The sequence below is a fragment of a genome, unplaced genomic scaffold (assembly GCF_019419815.1).
Source record: "Pyrus x bretschneideri cultivar Hongxiangsu unplaced genomic scaffold, Pyrus_bretschneideri_v1 Contig33, whole genome shotgun sequence".
Taxonomy (NCBI): Eukaryota; Viridiplantae; Streptophyta; class Magnoliopsida; order Rosales; family Rosaceae; genus Pyrus; species Pyrus x bretschneideri.
The window spans coordinates 932,216-956,130 of NW_025999646.1; the positions used below are offsets into that span (position 1 = coordinate 932,216).

General features: G+C 37.8%; 3 protein-coding genes across 5 annotated transcripts; 2 read left to right on the forward strand and 1 right to left on the reverse strand.

Annotated features, from left to right (window-relative positions):
- Nucleotides 1-3,890: 3,890 nt before the first annotated feature.
- On the reverse strand, nt 3,891-10,120 carry LOC103944054 (protein STICHEL-like 3). Its single transcript, XM_009354447.3, has 6 exons — nt 7,058-10,120; nt 6,350-6,569; nt 5,508-6,035; nt 4,687-5,191; nt 4,474-4,537; nt 3,891-4,184 (listed from the first exon to the last, which is right to left on the reverse strand). The coding sequence occupies exons 1-6, from the start codon at nt 9,131-9,133 to the stop codon at nt 4,086-4,088; spliced, it is 3,492 nt and encodes a 1,163-aa protein (XP_009352722.2). The 5' UTR covers nt 9,134-10,120; the 3' UTR covers nt 3,891-4,085.
- Nucleotides 10,121-16,425: 6,305 nt separating this feature from the next.
- On the forward strand, nt 16,426-19,623 carry LOC103944231 (ER lumen protein-retaining receptor A-like). 3 transcript variants are annotated; one of them, XM_048591163.1, is made up of 6 exons: nt 16,426-16,643; nt 16,972-17,237; nt 17,313-17,464; nt 18,459-18,532; nt 18,642-18,705; nt 18,787-19,623. In XM_048591163.1, the coding sequence occupies exons 1-6, from the start codon at nt 16,553-16,555 to the stop codon at nt 18,821-18,823; spliced, it is 684 nt and encodes a 227-aa protein (XP_048447120.1). In that variant the 5' UTR covers nt 16,426-16,552; the 3' UTR covers nt 18,824-19,623. The 3 variants fall into 3 exon arrangements, 2 of the variants coding, with proteins under 2 accessions (XP_048447120.1, XP_018502187.2); XM_018646671.2 differs by having other exon boundaries at nt 17,349-17,464; XR_007260801.1 differs by lacking the exon at nt 18,787-19,623 and having other exon boundaries at nt 18,420-18,532.
- On the forward strand, nt 19,537-22,801 carry LOC103944055 (protein transport protein Sec61 subunit alpha). Its single transcript, XM_009354448.3, has 7 exons — nt 19,537-19,681; nt 20,225-20,576; nt 20,995-21,222; nt 21,314-21,668; nt 21,751-21,875; nt 22,000-22,135; nt 22,354-22,801. The coding sequence occupies exons 2-7, from the start codon at nt 20,233-20,235 to the stop codon at nt 22,591-22,593; spliced, it is 1,428 nt and encodes a 475-aa protein (XP_009352723.1). The 5' UTR covers nt 19,537-19,681; nt 20,225-20,232; the 3' UTR covers nt 22,594-22,801.
- The last annotated feature ends 1,114 nt before the right edge of the window (nt 22,802-23,915 follow it).

Below are 23,915 nucleotides of genomic sequence, written 5' to 3' on the forward strand. Positions count from 1 at the left end.
TATTTTTAACTTATATTATAACATTTGATATATTAGACAGTATTTCCGACGCTCCAAGATTTGAACGGAGTAGTATGTTTGGTACGAGGAGTAAACTGTAATTGCAAGAGTATTGCATGATTGCTTTGCTTGAAGTAAAGCACTGGCATCGGACTTTTGATTCAAGGGTTGACTACTTAAAGCTGTGGGGGCCACGCAGCTTTTAGGCGCGTTGAACTTTGGGGGTTATTATTTGGATAATATTAATACTAGTATTATTAGTTGGGCATCAATTAGCCTGCGTTTTATGTCCACGCTGGCAAATTTTTTACTCTGACTAAAACGTCCAACACACAAGTTGACTAAGCAGAAGCAACAGACAGACTCACCCTGCAATGGTGAAGGATGGATTACCAGATTTTTTTTAAATTAAAAATTAAAAGTTTTGGATTCGAAATTTATTGTTGGTGTGAAAGTTAGACTTGTGATTATAAGAGATTGAAATACTTCTATGAATCTTTTCAATCCTCAAAATAGATGAATAATAGTGGCTTGTCACCCGTTGTTACTTTTTTCTTTTTAAAAAACAAAAGTGAAAGTACAAAATTGTGCTCAGACTGCAGGGATTTTAAAAAAAATTTATCAGAACCTTAAAAAAATGATAATTTAATTTTTATCAGGTGTTTTTCCGTCATTAATAAGTTAGTTTTTGATAGGAAAGGTGAGACTCTAGTGAAATAGCACAGAGTTCATAAAAAGTAACTTTTAAAAGAGTCCATAAATAGTCATTTTTAAGATAGTTCTCTTACCATTTATCACTTGCACGAATATATAATCCGGTAGATGTATGATTAAGAATGACAATGGTTCATAAAAAATAAAAAAAAATTGTTTATATTTTGGATAAAATTTTATATCGAGTTACATAAAGTCGACATGACATGCACAAAAACAATCAGATTGCCCTCCTTAGTTGGTGGTGATATTATCTAAACAATGGATCAATATCTTTTGAGGATTTAGAAATTTTAACAATAAAAAATATATGTTCCTGCTTTTCGTTTTCATTTTGGGTCAAAAGTTTGGAGCTTTGGATTTTGAATTTTCATTATTAAACTATGATTTTATGGCATTTTTCAGTAATTTTGACCATTCTATATCCAACACCTAATACCTTCTCCAATAATGTACGTATAAAATTTCAAATCAGTCTTTGTCTTTTTAAATATAAGTAATACTTGAGTAGGAGAAATCAAACTCGGAACCTTAAATGCAAGTATGAAATTAGTTTCAAAATCTAATCATTTCAAGATTATCTTTCAACACAATTTAAATGAAAAGTATATAAACAATAACTTCACAATATGGTCACGCAATATCAGCAATCTTCTCATTTTTTAGATGATTATACGTTTATAAAGGTTAAAATTTTCTTTTACACCTTACACTGAGTGGTAAAGCCATCTCCATTCGCATGATGGTCAAAAGGCTCCCCTTAGCCTTATAGCCCTGTAAGAAATTATATTTTAATGAACAATGCTAGACCATATTTTATACCATCTTCAACCGAGGGAGCCAAATGGTCATAGGCCAAACATAGCCCTGTGACAAAAAATCATCTCCAACCGAGGGGGCCAAAGGGTCATAGGCCAAACATAGTCATTTGACAAAAAACCATCTCCAAACCAAGAGGGCCAAAAGGCCATAGGCCAAACATAATTTATTATTTTAATTAAATTAATATGGTTAGTTAAATTAAACTACTATATTAAAATAAGGTTTTCGGACAAATTTTGAGTGTCACTTGTGACAAATGAATAAGCCTCTGAATTTTTTTGTCTTTATATAATTTCAATAATTTTTTGAATATGATTTCAAGTAACACGTGTCGTTATTGTGAGTAACTCTTCAAATTTCTTATTTTTATGTAATCTCAATAATTTTTCGGATAGGATTTCAAGTGTCACGTGTCGCTAAAGTGAGTTACACTCTAGATTTCTTATCTTTATGTAATCTTAATAATTTTTCGGATAGGATTTTGAGTGGCACGTGTCGAGATATAATTGGTTGTGCAAATTTTAGATAGGATTCTTATCTACATGACACTTCTTGTCTTCAGTTTTCAATGTTGTAGGTATTTATAGGAAAAAAATTAGAATTTTTTTTTAAATTCGTCCAAAAAAAAAATATTCTAATTCCAACATTAACTTGACAGCAACATGAAGTTAGCTAGCCGTTGCTAGCGGGCATCATACTGACGCAAGTAGCTGTTGGCATTCAAATTGACTGAGTTGGAGGGCTGGCTGGATGGCTGGAAATGGCTAGCATGCTGACCTGATTTGGGGGTTTGGGCATGGTGGGGCCCACAAGCCCTTTGGCTTAACCCTCGGTTGGAAACGGTTTTCATGTCATTCCGAGCTATTTTTAGCCCTATAACCCTTTGACCGGGTCGATTAGAGATGGCCTAAGTTTTTTCTCGTTACTTGAAGAAAATGAAATAGTTGGCTAAAACCGTATGCTGTCTCGATGGCACTTATTCGAATTCTCCTCTTTTCTAGTTAGACTATAATGTGACATCCCACATCGCCCATGGGAGTGATCCTTAAATGTATATTCTCATCCCTACCTAGCACGAGGCCTTTTGGGAGCTCACTGGCTTCGGGTTCTGTAAGAACTCCGAATTAATCGAGAAGGGGGCTAGGGCAATCCCATAATGGGTGACCCACTGGGAAGTTGCTTGTGAGTTCCCAAAAACAAAACCATGAGGGAATGGTAAGCCCAAAGCGGACAATATCGTGCTACGGTGGTGGAGCGGTCCGGGAAGTGATCCGTGCTGGGCCGGGATGTGACAATAAGTTAGAATATCGTCATGTCAAAATGAGAAAAAACACGTGGTAGAAATGAAGCTAATTACGACCATAATTTTCTAGACAGTAACATAAACGAAAGGAAAACAAAGGGAGAAAAGGTTTCGGCTTTTATTCTAAAAAGAAAAAAGATTGAAAGAATTATATAAGAAGTGAGTAATCAAGCATTATACACCAGGCCGTGTTTCCGACTCTGAAAAATTGCTCGTTTGTGATTCATCCCTTATACCAAATTCAAACAGATCGAACACGGAGTTTGAAAGTGCGACTGATTGAAAGATAATAATAATATTGCCCATTACTTGACCAAACGCCAACTTTGTCAAGAATTAAGCATTAATTTAAGTGAGGGGAAGAGAGAGTGATGCCGAACAAAACGACTGCGACTCGAGAATCCATGGATTCATACCAGAACCGTTGACAAATACTACAAAAAATAACAGCTCTTCATACTGCTTTTGGAGTAGAAGTAGGGTTCAATCAAAACAACTATATACAAACAATTAAAAGACCAATTGTTTGTCGTTTTAAGAATCGCGCTTAACGAAAATAGTTAATTTATTATAATCAAGATTCGTGTTCGTTTAAATATGTTTATTAGTTGCTTAAAAGCCTTTACTTCTGCAGTGACGTTTTGGCGTCCACTTGCTCCCCTACATCGCTTGTGCAAACAGAAAGAATTTTGACTTTAATCAAATTTCAAAATTTTCGATTTTCCATAGGGCTGACGAGAGCCTAACAAACCGATAGCTCTAAAACAACATGACGTTGTTGTTGATAATTGTATTATTGCTTAGATATTGATTCACGTGCTTATTTCTTATTTGGTAGCACATCACATGATTTGCAAATTGAGAATGCTAAGAGGACTCTGAAAAATGAGACTCCATACTCTCTACCATCTCATGCTTTTGGCACATTGTTTTATAAGGTTGGCATGAAAATTGATGTTAAACAGTAAAACAACGGAAAGTTCATGAAGAGTCCTCTTAGCAATTTTGTCTAAAAAATTGGTCTGCATAGTAGTACTCGAGGAAGGAATAGTAAGAGTAAATCGAAACTTGCATAAGTTTGAAGTAAAAAAAAAACCGTTTCCCTACATCTTTTCATGAAATATCACTTTTATTCAATGTAAGGGAAATAAATTGAGCTAGTGAACTGAATGAAAATGGCTAAATACAAGAAATGCAGATGAGGTTGTATAGACCCTTTATAGCTATAGCCAAAACTATTTCTATCTTATGCTACCCTTGGAGACCTTGAAGACACACACTTTCCGCAGGACACAAGCTTCAGTAACGAATGCGGTCTTCGTGCCCTTATCTTCAACCGCGAAAGCTGCATGTGAAACACATTCGTAAGTTTCATCTTCAAATCGACCACCATGGCGATTAAAAATGATGCAACGATAGACCCGAGCATTGTATAAGTAGTGTTTAGTTAGTATTCATTTTCTCCATCAACGGCGTTTTCATAGAATTGTATATCTAAGTTGTATGGCATGAGGAGTAAACTTCAGGTCTAAAAATGACGAGTAAGGCCCGGGCCTTGCATATTATGTCGCGAGCAATGTCAACCTGCTCAGAAATTTCATTGCAAGATTACTGTGAGATTTTAGAAAAATTACCCTTCGACGAGTTACTCTAGATGCTTTCCAGCAAAGCAAACTTCTCGATCGAGATTCCAGTCTCCTGTGGTTTGGAAAGAATCAGTACGATTTCAAATAAAAAGAGCATAAGATATTGAAGCTTATGAAATAACCTTGTATAACCAACTATATGTCCTCACTTACAAGTTACTTGAAACGAGAAGATGAAGCAAATGGAATTGCGTTACTTACAAATTATCTTGTTCGAGCTTTTCAGCAATAGAAACAGCTTTGTGTTGAGACCATCCACTGCGTTGCGACTCTGACTGCTGAATTACATGTGCAAGGGACACCTTGCTCCTGACAATGCTTTGATTCTGACTTTGTTGTTTTTCTGGAATTATCGCCATGGTTGATTTCTTTTGGTTATGCATTTGACCGCCACCCTTGCTTTCCCTAGGAGAAGCAGCTACTTCAACAATTTCACTCGTGCCCAATTCACGGGTATCATGGGCCACGAGCTGGGCATCAGTGGTGACTGCATTTTCATCTCTAGTATGGGATGAACCATCCTTTGAAGCTGGTATAATAATAGGCATCTGAGCCCATTCTTTACTATTTCTTTTTGATTCACATCTAATTTCAATTGTCAGGGGAGACCCTAGAACAATCTCAAATGCCTGCAAAATCTGCGTTCTGAACTTCTCAGCGGTAGATTTAGTCATGTGCGAAGAAAACATCAACTGCGCAGTGGGAGCTGCAAAAGAAGGGAAACATGTCAAAGGATTACTAATGTTTTGATATTTGATTAGAATAGTTATGATCAATTCACTTTAAGCATATAATTATCTCATTACAGAAAAGTAGTGGCATCGGAGCAAATTGAGAGTTCTTGGCAAGTTTATGAAAGATAAAATGTCATGTACTTAATTCAACTTTGTGTCCATGTCTAAGGGTCCATAACCCAAACCCTACAAACCACTGCTACCGGTATTTCGTAGGTGACTGACATAAATCACGAAAGGATAAATGTGTGTATGCACACGTTTATAAGTAGATATGTTATTGCATACCTGCACCAAAACTGACTGAGGTCAGCTTCCCTTCTTGGTACAAAAATTCTTTAATTCGATTATACGGAATTTTCTCAAGCACCTCCAACCAAATTTCTTCAATTTCTTTATGGCTTTTACCATGGACTTGCTTCCCATTTACCCTGACCATTTCAGCAGAGCCTGTGGCCGTCTGTTGAGAAGCCATACCCGACGCAGCATGACGTTTTCTATCTGAAATCATACCTTTCCCAGAACTTACAGAATTTCTAACATTAGTTGGCAGACCTTTCTCATACTTTGGCATCCCACCTTGTTCACTATCTTTCCTGACCGCATTCCTTCTGCCCACATTATTTAAGGCCAAGGGACTGTGAAAGAAACTTGCGTCTCCAGAATAACTAGGCAGCATATACTGTTGATCAGGAGCAAGTTGGAGTAGTGCAGCTGTTAGCCATGTTAACTTGTCATTTGACATCCTCAATTGTTTCTCAGCCTCAGATAAAGTTTTCAAAGCTTGACGCAATTTCTCCATGTCTTCCTTCGATACTGCAACCAGTTAATTCGTTTTTCAGTTGACTAAAAAAGTGTCACAAAAAAGGCAAGAATCAACAGGAATTAGCCATTTGATTTCAAAGGGCAAGGGTTTTCAATGTCTATTTAAGGCGGTTTCCATAGGGGCATAGCACATAACCAAAAGTGGTTCAAGCACGTTAAAATTGCGGTGAAGACTGAAGGAAGAAAAATGACTTGTATGAAATGCACAGTTACAGATATTTGGAAACAGAATATGAACATCGTTGACATAATTTATTAATGAAAAAATGGATTACTCAATTAATCTAGTAAATTTTTCAACTCACATGGTTGGTTATGAAAGAACTTCCTTCTACGCCTTTCTTTTCTATAATCATAGCTGCCAGCAAGTATATCTGTAATTACCGTTGCTAGTTGTGACATCAAGGCTAATGGATCAACACCAGTTTCCATTATCATTCTCAAATTCTTCACAGTATTAACTGTGTCTGCCGATAATGCTAAATCAAGAAGATCTATCAATTTCTCATCAGAGATAAGCCCGACCTGCAAAACATAGTCAAAATCTTCAGGTAGTCCATCTAAAGTAACAAGAGCAAACGTAATTGTATTACGATATCATGCTGGTTTCAAAAGCATTCCTCTATCTTTATATGGAAATTGCATATTACATGTAACGCCATACAGGAAGCAAAAATAGGAAGGAATACAAAAGGAATTTGTTACGAGCAACTGTGATAAGAAAACATTTAGGCAAAGAGGTGCAGAAAATGCAGCAGCTTAATATTTATACCACAAAGGGATACTTAAGCGGCACTGCTCGCTTGCTAATAATCTAAAAGAAGAAAACTTAAAACATCCCATTTCAAGAAATGACAGAAAAATAAAGTGCTGGGAACAGTAACACAGAAAATAGGGATCCTCAACCAAGACGCAATTGCTCGAGCATTTTAATCAGCATTGAGGCATTATATATAATTACATGTAAACCATAGCGATTCTGGAGGAACAGGAAAGAACAGCGAAGAACTTACCAGTTCCTGAACAAGAGGAACGGAGATTCGCTGGCCAAGCAAACTCAGTTGCTCTAGAGTCATCTCAGCATCCCTCAATGAACCATCCGACCTTGACGAAATAAGTTTCAGTGCATCCGTATCAATTTCTAGATCTTCTTTGGTTGCAATCCATTGCAAACTGTAAATAATATCCGCATCCTTTAGCTTAGGGAAAAAGAACTTTTGACACCTGGATATGATTATGTGAGGTAAAACATCAAGACTTGAACAGACAAGGACAAAAACCACATGTCTGGGTGCTTGATCAATGACCTTCAATATGGCACTCCAACACTCAGCAGACAACGTATCACAATCATCAAAGATGAACACTCTGTACTGTGATGGCAGCTGGGAAACAATCATATTGTCAAGTAGGTCCACAATGCTCTCGAAGTTGAAGTTACTAACAGGCCCAACTTCCCTTATATTTCTACTCTTGCCCATATCATGTGCGATGCAAGACTTGCAAAAGCCACAAGGCTTGGTATGATCGACAGAATGGCAATTTAGAGCTCTAGCAAATATGCGAGCACATGAGGTTTTCCCTGTGCCATGAGGACCATAGAACACGTATAGCAACCCAACTTTCTTTTTCATGACAGCATTTGAAAGAGCTTGTGCCACCAAATTCTGGCCCACAAGATCTCTAAAGGCTCTGGGCATGTACTTTTGTGTCAGATTTTGGTGCCTACGCCGGCGGTGCCCCCTTAATTTGCGGTGATCACCAGATCTAGCTTCGGAAGCATAGTCAGAACCGACATCATGCTTCAATAAATTATCAGCATAAATACCAAGTTCACCAGAATAGTCATGTACCCAACCAGCATTGTCAGAGCTTGCCTGTGATCCAGATGCTTCAACTAGTAAAGGCAGTGCCTCAGATTCAGATTTAGTAGAAATGCTCGAGTTGTCAGATGTCACGGGCATGTCAGAAATATCTCTACCGTGGGCAGCCAGACCACCCTTCTTAAATCTTGAATCAGATAAACCACAAGAAAAGCTCCTTCCAGCATTGTCGAGGAATGTTTTACCTCTATGATGGATTCTCGACCAATTCCATGGAATCCCACACCCATTTCTAGGAGCCCTTGTGACATTTTGCTCACCATACTCATCTGCTCCCTGTTCCATGTGATACTTTCGGTGAGCTGACCCTTGAGCTAATGAATTGGAAGCCACAGATAAACCATTTTGAGCTCCAAAGTCTCTGGAAGCTACAGAATCACGACTTCTTCTTGCACCACGGAATCTCCGCCTTTTTACCCTACTTAGTCCACTGCAATATCCCCGAACGCAGATCTCTGGTTCCTCAGCGATTCTTTCCTGTTGGGACCGTCTTCCAGGTAGGTGGATATTAGAGGACGGTACATCATCAGTATCCATCCTAACATCATTCAACTGCTCAGAGAGAGTCTTCATTTGAGCACCTTGAGTGAGCTTTCCCTTTTGTTTACTTTTTCTACTTTTGGATTCTGAATTTCCAGAAAGAGCGTCATGAGTCAAATCGTTATCATCCTGGTCTTGCGGAGGTTCCTCATTGTCACCCAAAATATTACTCCTATTACTCTTCTGACTAGATTCTTCTCTCTTAATTTTCCTACCATCCTTAACTCCACTCTTGCTGCCATGTTCACTGATTCCGGCCACACCGCCAGTACCATCATTAGCCTCGCGCGGAGCAACTTTTGGTGACACTAAACTTGCCAAAGGTGGAGAACCTACCGATAACCTCCTGGCTTCCCTTCGATACTCACTTCCAACTGACCTCCTCCCCTCACGCACCAAGGCATCATTTTCACCTTTTCTGGAAAGCATGTCAAGAATGGAAGGCGAATGCCATGAGGGAGGACTGGCAGAAGGGTCCCTGAGAGATCGCGACCTCTGAAGGACGACAAGGTCCCTCATAAGTGACCTGTCAGCCAATATGGGGCTTCGCTTGTGCATATGGTTCTTCAAGTGAATGCAATTTGTCAAATGAATGTGGTTGCGCAGATGATCACTAATATCACCATTCGCATCCTTGAGTATCCTATCTCGAACAGCCCTGGTCATGATCAGACCGTCAACGTGTCCGATAGCAGAATCTCTTTTGAATTAATGAAACAAACAAACACGTTTCGCATGATTACTTAATACCAGCCGAATCTCCGCAACAATGGCAGCATAAAAGCAACAAAAATCCCTCAATGTACACCAATGCTATCCCCCCACTAACTGTTCGGAAAAGCCGCCAAAATTCAATCAATCAAAGATCCTCCAACACGAAAATAATATTCGATTTCAAATTAAACAACACCATTTTGAATGATCACGCCGCCATCCCCTCCACACACAGCAAACCCCTCAAAACACATAATTTCTCGCTGAAAGGCAACGAACCCAACAGCGACACCCGGACGAACAACTCAGTAATCCCCTCAGCTCATCAAAACAGCAACAAAGACATAAACTTTAAAGCATCCCACCCAAATGGAACCCCAGAACAAACAGAAACAGCCACCAAAAAACACAGCTCCAACTAAAAAAAACCCATTTGGAGAAAGCTCAGAAGCAATCAAAACACCATGGCTGTTGCCCTAAAACCCTAAAGAGGCTAACTTTTTGGAAAAATGGGAGAGAATTAACATAAGGCTGAGATAGAAAGAACATGAAGTAACATCCAAAAGGAGGAAAAACTAATTAAAGGAAGGGGAAAAGCTGAAAGGGAAAGAAGGAAGCACTCCAATCACCTGAAATCAGAAAAGGCAGTGAACCGTTTGCATCATTAAGTCCCCCACCCAGATCTCCCACCGAGCTTCACATGCACTTCACGATGCCCTTTCCCTTTCAAAGCAACCAACTTTAGAGTGAGAGAGATGGTTAGAGAGAGAGAGAGAGAGAGAGAGAGAGAGAGAGGTCAGCAGCAAGAGGGTAGTGAGAAAAATGAGAGAGTGAGAGTTGAGAGTTGAGAGAGAGAGAGAGAGAGAGAGATCCGCCACAGACAGACAGAGAGACACACCTCTGCAAACAGAACACATTGCAAATAAAGCGGTGAGTCCGTTTGTTTGAGCATGCAGACCAAACTCTCTTTTATTTTTTTATTTCTTGAATTATTTACTTTTTCTGTATCAAAATTTTGAAATTGGGTGGGGCCAACAATTCCCCTGCCGTTGAAAAATAGCGGGTGGGAAAATTGCAGAGACCTTAAATTGGTATTTTCCTTCAAAATTTTGAATGATTTAGAGTTGACACTGTAATTTTGACTCAATTTGGCTTCCAGTTCCAATTATTGAACCTAATTTAAAGGGATTCTTAAGTCATATTCATGAAATATATTACTCTTCTTATTTGGGTCACAGAATTTTTAGCAGTTTTGTTTTCAATTTTTGAAGTTTACTTCATCAATTACACTACTTAGGGTAAAACTTGCTTTACTTGTTTTCTTATCAAAATTTGGTTGAACGAACTGGATGAAGTTAGAATCGAGACTCAAGAGAGTTATAATTGACTTTTGTCTTTTTAACGATACGCTTAAAGATGGGCTACGATTGAATTAAATAATAATTTGTGCATTGTCCAATAAACTCTTTTGTGATATTGTGAGACGTAGCCACAATCCCTACGTACAAATAGACAAGTAGGTGCGATGTCATAAGTGGGAGAAATTCTTAAAATTTGAATGATCGGATCACGTGATAGTACGGTCATAAACACAAAACACATTGTCTTTCATGTTTTTTGTTTCCATGGACTCTATTTTGTGTTATCTACTAAACAGTCACATGATCTAGTTATGGAAGACCTAAAAACTTCTCCTTGTAGTCACATAAAACTAGAGGAAAAAAACGATAACTCACGCTATCTCATTTTTATTTTTATAGAAGAATCTGTTAGAGCAAGTGACCAACTATCTTAATACCATCGCTAAGAGTATCCAAAAAAACTCATGAAAACTTTAAACATGTTTTTTCGTGAAGTTTAAACATGTTTTCCGTGAAAATTTTCGTTGTTGATGCTCTCACTAAATTTGGTCAAAGATCTTCAAATTTCATGTTTGGATATTCTCTCTTCCTTTTGATGATAAGTAGAAATGATGCATAGAAACTCTTCAGGTAAATATATTCCATCAAGCAATTATTTATTTTGAGTGGTGTTATTCATAAATTTTGTATTAATTTTTATTATTTAACTTTTTTCAATTTATTTTATTGGATAATTTAAAATTAAAAATAGTACGTTATAAATAAAAAATATATAAATGTGAATAGCACTATTTTTTTTTTTCCTACTTCTATAAGGGTAAATTATATAGGATTCTCTGCCCCTTTTGTCATCCAAGGGATCTTTTAACGCAAGACAAACTGTAATTTCCAGTGGACAGACTGTAATACCATATTGGGGTCCTGATGGACCTTTGACTTCATTAGACATTACAAACAAATATGATAATTAAATAGTGTTACTAGACCCTACTCCATTGTTCTATTTTCCCACTCACTTTATAATTTCACTCACGGTAGGAAGTTAAAAATACTTAATACTCTTTATTCACCCACTTTTATTCTTGAAATATCCTAGATACAATTAACATCATCGACTCAATTCGACAACATCATTTGACTCAATTCGACTGCGAGAGGTCTGAAAGAGGGAGGGAGAGAGAAGGGCTCTAGATTATTTAGGTATTTACGTCATTTGACGTAGGGTTCTAGATTATTTAGATATTTACATCATTCGACTGAGTCTTCTAAACTCTCAAAAAAATGAATCGTAGCGAAAAAGTCATCAGATGATCCCCTTAAAAAAACAAGTGGGGCCATGGCCAGAGCTGCTGAAGTTCTTATGAAATCCAAAGTCTCCATTCTCGTAGCCACTGAGATTTTATATAATGGTTGGGGAGGGGACCAATGTGCTTGTTTAATACATTTTATGTTCCTCTAAAATACAAAGAAAAGTTGTATCGGGTATTGTTTTTTTGATACAAGCGATAATGAGAAAATTAAATTGAACTTGAACTTTTGGGTGTAAGTTGAAAGTTAATGCGAATAGAATAATTGAATTTGAAACTTCGAATACAAATGTGGATTAGTAAGGGATTTTATGGAGATGTTGGTGAAGTTGTTACGACATTAGATGATATAAGGCCCCATTGCGGTGAGTGATGTAGTGGAGGGGACCAAGGTATTTAGTGAAGGATGGTGCAAAGGGAACATGTTTTAATACTTGGTGAATATAAACCAAAGACTTTAGATATATTTTCAATATTTGGTTTAAATATTGGTGTGAGGTTGGTCCATGTGATATCTTTCTGGATTCTCACAAGTGAAACAAAATAAAAGAGGAGGGCGGGACCACAATATGTGGTGCCTGCAGGCACCCGATAATGCATTGTGTGTATTATGACATAAATAAATAAATATATATTGGCATATTTGTTAATTTGTCCTCTAAACTTGTATTGAGCTATCAATTTTGCCTCTTAACTTTAATTTTAGCCGATTACCCTCTTAAATTTTTATAATTAGCCAACTTCCCCCTTGAACTTTAATTGTAGCCGATTACCCCCCCAGGGGAACTTTTATAAATAGCCGATTTCCCCCCCATGCGTTAGATTTTAAAAATTTACATCCAATTTTCCATCAATATTGTCACAGAAACAACACATGACAACTATATGAGGGCAAAAAGGACGAAAAATTGGATGAAAGTTTTTAAAATCTAATGCCAAGGGTGAATTGGCTATTTATAAAAGTTCAGGGGGGTAATTGGCCAAAATTAAAGTTCAAAGGGGAAATTGGCTAATTTGAAAAGTTCAAGGAGGTAATTGGCTAAAATTAAAGTTCAGAGAGGAAATTGGCAGTCGCATACAAGTTCAAGAGACAAATCAACAAATACATACATATATATATATATATCATGATGCATATTACATGGATATATAGCAAAAATAAAGAAGAACCTAGGAAATATTATTAGGGGGTCAGCAAGAATAACACGTAAAGCGCAACATGTTTTGGAAAGTTGAGCATGCAAATTGGTATTTCATTGAACTTAGGTAGTCTTGAGGTCATTTGCCAAGTTATATTACACGTCTGCCGACGGATGCAAACAGTTTTTGAGCGTGCATATCAACTGATGTTAATAGCTTTTGAGCAAGTATGGAGACAGATGCCAACATATACCCAGTGTGCTTATCGACAGATGCCCATAGCAACACATACAAATGCATGAGGCTAGCAACTATCCTACCCAGTGCCCATAGAGGCAATTCGTTGAACAATTGTAAAAATTATCAAGGGCCTCTAAAAATTTTAAGGACTGCATCCAACTCTTCTATGGAATATTTTTGAACTCGGACGAGATCAGCTGACCCACCTTGCGCCAAGGTGTATCCGGCTAAGCAAGCTTTGAAGGCAGAGAGAGGTGGGTTTTTAAGCGGTTGAAAGGCAACATGAAGTCCATGTTCATATGACCTTTTTGTTTGATGATCTAATTCTTACCATATATTGTATGCGGGGTGCACATTAATCTGGTTCTTGTTTCAACCACCGGCCCCTTGAAAAAATTTATGGAAATAGAATTTTGAGGTGCGACCGACAATACAAATACAAAATGATCTCTTCTTTTCGGATATGTTTTCACCAATAATTTTACCATAACATACAAGAAGAAGATGATGAGGAAATCCATAGATTACAAACCGCGTGTTCCCATGGCATTTCGAATCTTTGACTGCTGCTTTAAGAACTCAAATGCAAATCATTTTCAAACATAAATAATTAGACCAACTTAAAATCAATCAGATGACACCAAAGTGAAAGTGCTTGATTACAATTTAAGTAATTAAATAATTAAATTACTTCGTTATCTTCCAAAGCAAATGATTAGGGGGGCACATAATACACAAAACGTTATGGAAAGCAGGAGCAGAATTGTCGTTACATGGTTAACATATATATGGCCCAATATATAATCTTTGATTAAAGCAGTTTATCAAGTGTGCGGCTGACTTTGCTTAAAGCCTTCCTAACTTTTTTTATTTAGTTTTATTTATTTTTCTTTTAAAAAGGAGGACAATTGAGCCTAGAGAAGATAAGTTGGGAATTGCACCACGATTATCATCTCTTTCAGGCCCAGAGAAGGTTAGTTGAAAATTGCACGTTTTATCCGTCGTTACGATCAAGCAGATTCACACCTAACAAATAATCTAATTCAAGACCTCATGTTATTTTTTTTAGGAAGCTTTTGTCCGCACATTTCCACTTGGCCAATTGTTGTGATTAACTTGTTTTCTTTTTAATTTTTTATACTACATACGATAGTATCTATATGAAGGGGTGAGAGGGTAGGTTAAGCCTCATATTGGACTAGCCATAACAATTTGGTTCAAATTCACCTTTGGCGATAATCAAATCTAAGACATTTCACTTATAAATGAAAAGAAATACCATTAAATTGTAATACTAAATAAAGAGAATGGCTAATTTAACTTTTTATTTTTATTTATTTTGCACTGTGGGGAGAAAAGGGTGGAGAGCATCATTTTTATCTATTGGAAAAGCTCCTTTTATGTCTAGTTCCGGAGGGACAACAACATCGTCATGTGTTCCAAGGCTTCATATATTTTTTTGGTTTAGGGAGTGATGCAATCTCTAATCTATACACAAACTAGTTCCTCAAAATTTGTTGTAAGTAATGATTACTCAATTGCATGCCAAAGTGAATCTTTGCGACGGCTAACTTGCACTTATTTATTTATTTTATTAAAGTTATTAGGGGTGGCTACGGATTAAATGTTACCCCGATTGGATGTTAAGTTTGATACTAAACATTTTATTTTACATAACAAGAATTGTTCTAGAAGTTATTTTCTCGTCCATTATACGGTCTTATGATCAACTCGACATCGTATATGTGCAAGTACCCACACGTTTGGTATGATTCTTAAGAGGAGTTTTCTTGATATTAAGTTTACCTCATCAACGTATGAATTATGGAGTGAAGAAAAGAGTTTTTATTTGGACACCCAAACACTCTTGAATTCTCTTTGGACACCCAAAACCAAGATTTTTGTTTTTTAGTTCTAGTTCGCCTATGCCACTTAGTACTACGGTTTAATGGTATTCCTCTACACTTGTAAGTCAGAGGTTTTAGGTTTCATTCTCGCCAAAGGTGAATTTGAACCACATTATTGTCTATTTATTGTGAAGCTTAGCCTACTCTCCCACATCCTTAATATAAATAATATCATTTATTAAGGGAAGTGTTATTAGCACTCCGAAAATCTCATCCTACACTCCTCACAAGTGTATTTTTCTTTCCTAATATAGAAAGTTTGGAGTGTAGAATGAGATTTTTGGAGTACTAATAACAATTCTTTTTATTAAAACAAATAAAGTTCCTAGTTTTGCCCTTATTACTAGTAAAAACAAAATTAAAAAAAACGAAATGTATGGGTTAACACACCAGGCCCAGCCCAATCTTTTTTCCATTAGAAAGTCACATTTATATTGGTGCATCATTTAATACCTTGCGTTGAAAAATTTCTCCCATGAATATTTTTTTATGAGTGATCAGTTGAGATTTAACTCAATAAAATTTAAGTTAAATTAGCCATTCTTAAGTTAAATTTAAGTTAAGTTGAGACTAATCCACCCCTTATATATATATATATATTCAAATTTCTTTAATTTACGGTGACATGGGTTTCACACTCACAACAACTTGTGAATGTATATGTTGTGTTAAGTAGGTCAATCTAAAAAACAATGCCTACAATTGCATGATTCTTCAACTGTAGCCACTGAGTCAAGTAGGTCAATACAAAACACCTGGACAATAGCGCACAATATATGTATTTTCAAACCAGATTAATGACTTCATTTGAATCTAATCAATCAACGGAGTAATGTCCAATTATTACATTACTTGGTGGTTAATCAAGTTAGTCAGCACTTAGCAGGCGGTGAATCAGATGAATTCATTGCCAGCAACTCGGCGAGGCCATCGATAATCATGGAACGGGCATGAGTGCATTTTTTTTTTCCAACCATCCTAAATTGATGATGATGCTCATCATACTTATTACAACTAAATTATTTTAAATTTTAAAATTTATATGGTAAATAGATTAAATCAAATTCATTCACCGAATATCACTACTACTTTGGAATGTTTGAACAAAAATGTTTTCATTAATACAGAGCGCAACGTACGTCAAACGGGTCTGCAAAGAAAGAAAGATGCCACGTCATTAGTGTATCCAGCTGGCACGATTACGTGGACGGACGAGAGATGGTTCCACCAAGTCCGAGCTGCATGTCTGACAAACTCCCTCTTTATTCGTTCCGGGGAACATCGTGGAGGGTCTGTAGAAAGGAGAAGCCGTTTCCGCCTGCCACCTCAACTCTCCTTCTCTCCTTCCTTACACTCTCTCTCTCTCTCTCTCTCTCCCCTGCTGAAATCTAGGGCACAAAATCTTGGCTTTCGACCATGAATGTCTTCAGATTGACTGGCGACATGACTCACTTGGCCAGTATTCTGGTCCTCCTCCTCAAAATCTATGCTACAAAATCTTGCTCAGGTTACACACCTCATCCCTACTCGCTTTCCATTTTCCATTTTCCCTAAACCCCTGTTTGTTTCCTGAGAAAACGCTGGAAATTTTGATGGAAAATTGAATTTCTTTGTTCCCACCTAAATTTTGCTCAATGTAGAAAACTTTACCCAGTAATGCAAACCCAGATTTTATTTTGATCTGTTTAGTGTTAAAGAGAGCAACTTTGTGATTTTCTTATGTTCGGAATTGGATCAGTTTTAAGTGTATTTCCTTTGAAATTGTATGCATTAGCGATTATTAGTTTGGTGAATTGGGCGTTTGGGAAATTGATTTGTTGCTTAATTGTGATTAGGGATTTCGCTTAAGACTCAGGAGCTCTATGCGCTGGTGTTTCTGGCTCGATACCTGAACCTGTTTACGGACTTTATTTCGGTGTATAACACTGTGATGAAGCTTGTGTTTATTGGAAGCTCTCTTGCCATTGTTTGGTGTATGCGGATGCACAAAATGGTGAAGCGTTCTTACGATCAAGAGCTCGATACATTCCGCCATTATTTTCTTATAGCAGGCTGCTTTTTGCTCGCCCTGCTTGTCAATGAGAAGTTCATGTTTCCAGAGGTGAGACAAATTTTTCGACATTCTCGACTTGTTGGATGCATCTAGTCTCGTTTGAAATTGGTTTGCCTGAACCAGGGTATGATTGTAATGGTGAATTGGAACTACTTTCAGGTCCTCTGGGCTTTTTCGATATACTTGGAGGCGGTTTCTATTATTCCGCAGTTAGTTTTGCTACAACGAAGCGGAAATGTGGACAATTTGACAGGGCAATATGTGTTCCTTCTTGGGTAAATATATTTCTTTCCTCTGTACCGTCCCTAACTTGCTATACACTCAGGATATCTTGTGGTTAGGTTTCAATATTTGATTGCTGTTGATGATGTGAAGTTTAGTTGATTTTGTTACTCAATAGGTTTCCTTAAGTCGCTGTTGTATAGATTTAATCTTAAACCAAGATGAACACATTAGTGAAATCTCTGCCAGTGTATGCATTAACTCTGCCAAAATCTGAGAATATATGAGGTTTGAAGAATGAAGAGCTACTTTATCACATAAGAGAGGCATATGCCATTTGAGAAAGCAATACTTGTTGCGGAAAAAACTATAAGGGTGTATGCTATTTCATATATTGGATGCTGACCTCAACTTTAGGGGAAGGTTGTAATCGGGAAAGCATATACGAATGAAGCATGTGACTTGTTTGCTAGTGAAGCAAATTTTCTTTCCGGACTCTGGCAAAGAGGGCCTTACCATGACTTTCCTTCGTTTCGGAAAGTTATGAAGTTGGCCCTTCTTAGGAAAGATAGAAGGGAAGAGGCAATTGGATTGGTGAAGAGGTTTCTAACTGGTTACTAGTGGTAGCTTGTTCGTTTGTGTACAAGATGAATTTGCTCGTCGATGTCTCAGAATCTAACTTCTATGGTTGGGACTCAGGTAAGTGGGAATAGTGTATAGAAGTTAGATTCTGAGACACCGATGCAAATATATATTCTACTTCACACCATAAAATTTCCTTTACGCATACGCGGTTTTAAGATTGGTCCCCAAGTTAGTGTGTGGTTACTAAAGAAGTGTGATTTTGATTCTTGCTTCCTTGAATGAAGGCTGAATATACTGAAAATTTTGAAATCTAGTAAATAAACAGATACAGCAGTTTAGACCAGGTTAGATTGGTAGATGGTATACCGTATACTTGTACGCATTTGTGTGCCAAGTTCATCTTGGATTGTGACATCTTTTCAGAAAAGAATCTGGGGATACAAGTTAAGTTTCATACTGCAGGGCCTATCATGCATTGTACATTCTCAACTGGATCTACCGCTACTTCACAGAGCCACACTTCAGTCGATGGATTGGTAAGTTATGTGAGAACCATTGAGGACGAATGTTTTTTTTTTCTCTACATAGTCTTATTTACTTTGGGGGGTGTGGCGCCTTACTGCTGTTTGTATGGTTTTTTTGCAGCTTGTGTCGCCGGTCTGGTTCAGACAGCTTTATATGCAGATTTTTTCTACTACTACTTTCTCAGGTACCTAATGTGACACCTTCTTGCCAATGATCCTTGTTCACTCTCTTAGATGGTTAACACATAAAGCTGTTTGTTTTGCAGCTGGAAAAACAATGCGAAGCTTCAGCTGCCATCGTAAGCCAAGGAAGCGCGTTTTCGTTCTTACATCTGACTTTTATACACTATGGCTGATAAGCCTACATGCGGGATAACTCTCTGCTGGAAGAAGTGCGTACAGGTTAAGTAGTTCCGAATTAGGATGGCAACCGACCCCATTGCCATAAACGGGTGAGTAGTCAGTCAATTTTGGGTGGAGTTATCCATCTCATAGGCATTTGCAGGTCAGATTAATACCCCCGTTAGTTTTGAGATAATAATATCGAAATCTCGTATGGTCACCTTGTAAAGATGTTGGATCTTGGAAGGATTAATGGAACCCCAGGCATATGGTATAACTCCTATTTTTCCTTTCTTTTTGATGGATGTGTATTTCACGTCTACCGTATGTTTTTGTAATATTGCGTGAGAACAACTTACATGGCAAGTGATGCCAACGTGGCAACGTACTCGTGCTGTATAAGTTTATCTCATATGGACTGTCCGTATGGGGCACTAAGAGTGTCTAATCTAAGAGGTTCCTCATGATTGGGCCTATAAGAGATTAAACAAGGCCCAATTAGAAAGAAATATCAAATGTCAGGAGCTGAAACGAAGCGGAACAAGAAAAATCAACAAACACGTCACACATGGCGACGCACGATTGACATAGTCGTCGTAACTCGTCATTGAAGGTTGTGCCGGGACGCTGACTGTGCCTGCGCCACGACAAATACGATAACGCGGCGGCTAAGTCGCAATTGTGTGTGAGATTTTTCAGGGCGTCGCCTTCCCCTTCCCTCCTTCTACTTATCCATTTGCATCTCTCCCTCCCTCCCTCCCTCTCTCTCTCTCTCTCTCTCTCTCTCTCTCTCTAGCTCTGCGTTTGGAGCTCTCTCAGGTAAACACCTTTCTCTTTTTTTTTACATGATTAATTTGGATTATCGTTCTGGAATTTTGATAATCTCTTGAGGTTTTTCCAAGCGATTTTAGTACAAAATAATTGGATATTTGAGATTTTGAACTGATTTGCTTAAGTTGATGCGATTAGATTGTAGATTATGTGATTTATACATCATGCAACAAGAAATCAACGCTTGAAACTGTGAAATCTGAACCTATATGTGTTAATTACCGATTATTACTTTGCTTAACGACGATTATTACTTTGCTTTAACGAAATGGTTACCAAACGGCCCCGTAGTTTTCGTTTCAAAAATCCGAAGCTAAATTATATTATGCGTACGTTGCATTTCAGTTAATTCTTAGCTGATCTGCCTTTATTATGCTATAACTTGTGGAGTTAGCAACTGATTGCTGGTAGCAGTTTAATTTGTATAAATGGCGGGGAATTCCTTTTTCGTACTGTTAATTTGTTCTTGATTTTAGTTATCCATTGCTTAATCAATTTTATGGTTCTAAACATTTTCGGCTTAATTTGTAGTGCTTAAAATGGGAGGAGGTTTTCGAGTTTTGCATTTGGTGAGGCCGTTTCTTTCTTTTCTACCGGAAGTTCAAAGCGCTGACAGAAGGATCCCCTTCAGAGAGAAGATTATATACACCGTGATTTCCCTGTTCATCTTTCTGGTGTGCAGTCAGCTTCCCCTTTATGGCATTCACTCGACCACTGGCGCTGATCCATTTTATTGGATGCGCGTTATTCTTGCATCAAGCCGTGGGACTGTGATGGAGCTTGGTATAACCCCCATTGTGACATCTGGGATGGTCGTGCAGCTCTTGGCCGGTTCAAAGATCATTGAAGTTGACAACAATGTTCGTGAGGATCGTGCGCTATTGTGAGGATTTTTACTTTAATTGTTTGCTTTAAACAGTTTTCCTTGCTTTGATTATTGAATGATATGACGAACTTTGTTTTTGGAGTTGCATATTTTGGTACTTTTCAACTTCTGCTTGTTCCTTCCTTTGCCTTGCTACGCTAATTGCATGTTATGAAGAAACTTACTTTAGAGGTTGCGTATTTTGTTAGTTTTCAAACCATGCTTAGTTCTCCTTTGGTCCTTCCTACTTCCTGGTATAATCTTGGTTTAATTTGTTTCATCAGTAAAGTAGCAGTTTACGTATAATTGTTCAGCTTGTTCCTTCCTTACCTTGATACTCTGAGATAATGATCCTTCAGTTATGAGTCTTACAACTTAATCGGGTGGCTTTGCTAGTATTCTAATCTCTTGAATTTTATCGGCTTCTAATTTGCAGAAATGGGGCACAAAAGTTGTTGGCCATCCTCATCGCTGTTGGTCAGGCTGTTGCTTATGTGGTTTCAGGAATGTATGGTAGTGTTGCTCAACTTGGTGTCGGGAATGCGATTCTTATCATTGTTCAGCTCTGCTTTGCTGCAATTATTGTTATTTGCCTAGATGAACTTCTTCAGAAGGGATATGGTTTGGGATCCGGGATCTCCCTTTTTATAGCTACCAACATCTGGTACGCTAGAAACCTGTATTTCTTTTACCTTTTAGTATTATATATATAATCTATGGTCTTGCCATACTTGACTTTTGGTTTGATTATGCAGTGAAAGCATCATCTGGAAGTCCTTTAGCCCTACAACTATCAATAGCGGACGGGGAGCTGAATTTGAAGGTGCCATCATTGCACTGTTCCATCTCTTGATCACCAGGACCGACAAAGTTCGTGCTCTTCGCGAAGCTTTCTACAGGCAAAACCTGCCAAATGTTACTAATCTGCTTGCTACAGTCTTGATCTTTCTCATTGTCGTCTACTTCCAAGGTTTTCGTGTTGTTTTACCAGTGAGATCAAAGAATGCCCGTGGACAGCAAGGATCATATCCTATTAAGCTTTTCTACACCTCTAACATGCCCATCATTCTCCAGTCTGCTCTTGTCTCCAATCTTTATTTCATCTCTCAAGTAAGTTACTAGGCAATAAAAACTAAAGGCTCTTTACTGCAGTTGTTAATTAATTGACATGAAACTTTTTTTCTTCGTACAGTTGCTTTACAGGAAGTTCAGTGGGAATTTCTTCGTGAATATTCTTGGAAAGTGGCAGGAGTCTGAATATTCCGGCCAATCTGTTCCAGTTGGTGGTCTTGCCTACTATATCACGGCTCCAGGAAGGTGATCCAGCACGTTTTGTTGCTTAACCTTAGAATCTCCTGGCATTATTTATCATGTTTCGTGTGTGAAAGCATGTATTAATAGCATTGGTTCTTTTTCTTTGTCAATGTGGTTTTAATTGCAGCTTGGCGGATATGGCAGCCAATCCATTCCATGCTCTGTTCTATCTAGTGTTCATGCTTTCAGCCTGTGCACTCTTCTCAAAAACTTGGATTGAAGTTTCTGGTTCTTCAGCCCGAGATGTAGCTAAGCAGCTCAAGGTATTATTTTTCCTCCTCATCCTAGTTCTATGATTTCTTTGTGATATCCCTCAAATTGATGTTACAAAAACAATGACATTTTGGAGAGCTCATAGCATGACTGTAAATGTGAAGACATGAGATTTCTAGGATTAAATTTATGATTCTCAAACAACTTAACGTCACGAACTAATACGTTTATGGTTAATGATTGACATTTATGTTGCTTAATTCTGCAGGAACAACAAATGGTGATGCCTGGACATAGAGATTCAAACTTACAGAAGGAACTAAACCGCTACATACCTACTGCGGCTGCATTCGGAGGCTTGTGCATTGGTGCCTTGACTGTTCTGGCAGATTTCATGGGAGCAATTGGTTCTGGGACTGGGATTTTGCTTGCTGTCACGATCATCTATCAGTACTTCGAGACATTTGAGAAAGAGAGGGAAAGCCAACTTGGCTTTTTCGGCCTCTAAGCCCTAATAAAAGGAAAGGTAGTTGAGAGCTGTAAGTACATCCGACCTTGGATAACACTAGGGATACATTTGAGGTCGAATTTGTAGTTTGGTTACGGTTTTTCACTTGTTACGTCTTCTTTTATGGATAGCCTTGCATGCAATAATTTGTTTTTGACACGATGATATTCGAAATTACTCTTAATCCATGGGAAGTGGGATTCTCGAACCCAGGTAGAATGGAGTGGTACATTGCCATGACCAACGGACTATGAACTAGTGTGACGTATTAGGTGACTTGTACGTAAAAGTATTGGTTCACACCCAACCCGGTCTCTAATATTGGGCCTACCCTGCCCATGACCTTGGGTCAGTCCAATTCATGGCTGAAAAACTGGATGGGGTTGGGTTGGAAGTCCAATATACCAGTATTTTCTTTTTTATACACAAAACAATATTGATAGCATTTTGAAGCAATTGAACTACAAGCCACTCGCATCGTATATGCCCATTATCGCACTATTTTAAGTTTTTTGTGTTTTTACTGTATTTCCTCTTCTCCTTTAAGCTACTCAAGTCAAGAGTATACGTACGATTTACTTTGTAATTATTTGGTGATTAGTGAGTGTGTCTGGTTTGTGTTAGTGTTTTTATGAAGTGAGCAATCATGGTGCTTCCTGGTAATTGGACAGACTTCAAACTTTGGAAGGATGGATTCTATTCGTTGCAACTTTTGGCCTTATTTTTTGTACATTTAGCTGCAAAAATTGAGCCCCATTTTGCACTAGATTAAGTATGAGTCGTATGATTGGATTCCTTGGGTATAATTTTTGGTAGCAAGCAAAGCAAAGACGCTTGCTTGACACTCGTGTCCCTCACAAAGTTATGCTAAGCTTAATAGGGGTGTTTTCTTTGTTAAGCTTAAAATAACCTACGGTAATCATGCTTTTTAGGATATGGAGTTCAAGGTTTTATAAGTCAAGTTGTCATGCAAAGCATAAAGATGGCATGAAAGATGGATTAAATATGTAAAAGGAGATAAAAGGGATTTGAGGACGGTCAAAATTTGGTGTGCAAAACGGCTCGGGGAGATTATTATGAACATTCGACTATATATTCTCATGTTTGTGTCATGTGATAAGTGTTACTGAAATAAACTGAATATGGATGGTGTTATGGATAGTGTTATGCATGGTCATGTGATCAGCGTTATATTTCACGACAATATACTTTTTTCATTCATAAAGTGAGTAGTATTATAGAAAAACCCGTTGATATAAGAACTTACCATTAAGTGAACAAGTAAGAAATCCGGCCACAAATTAAAGCGGATTGGAAATCAA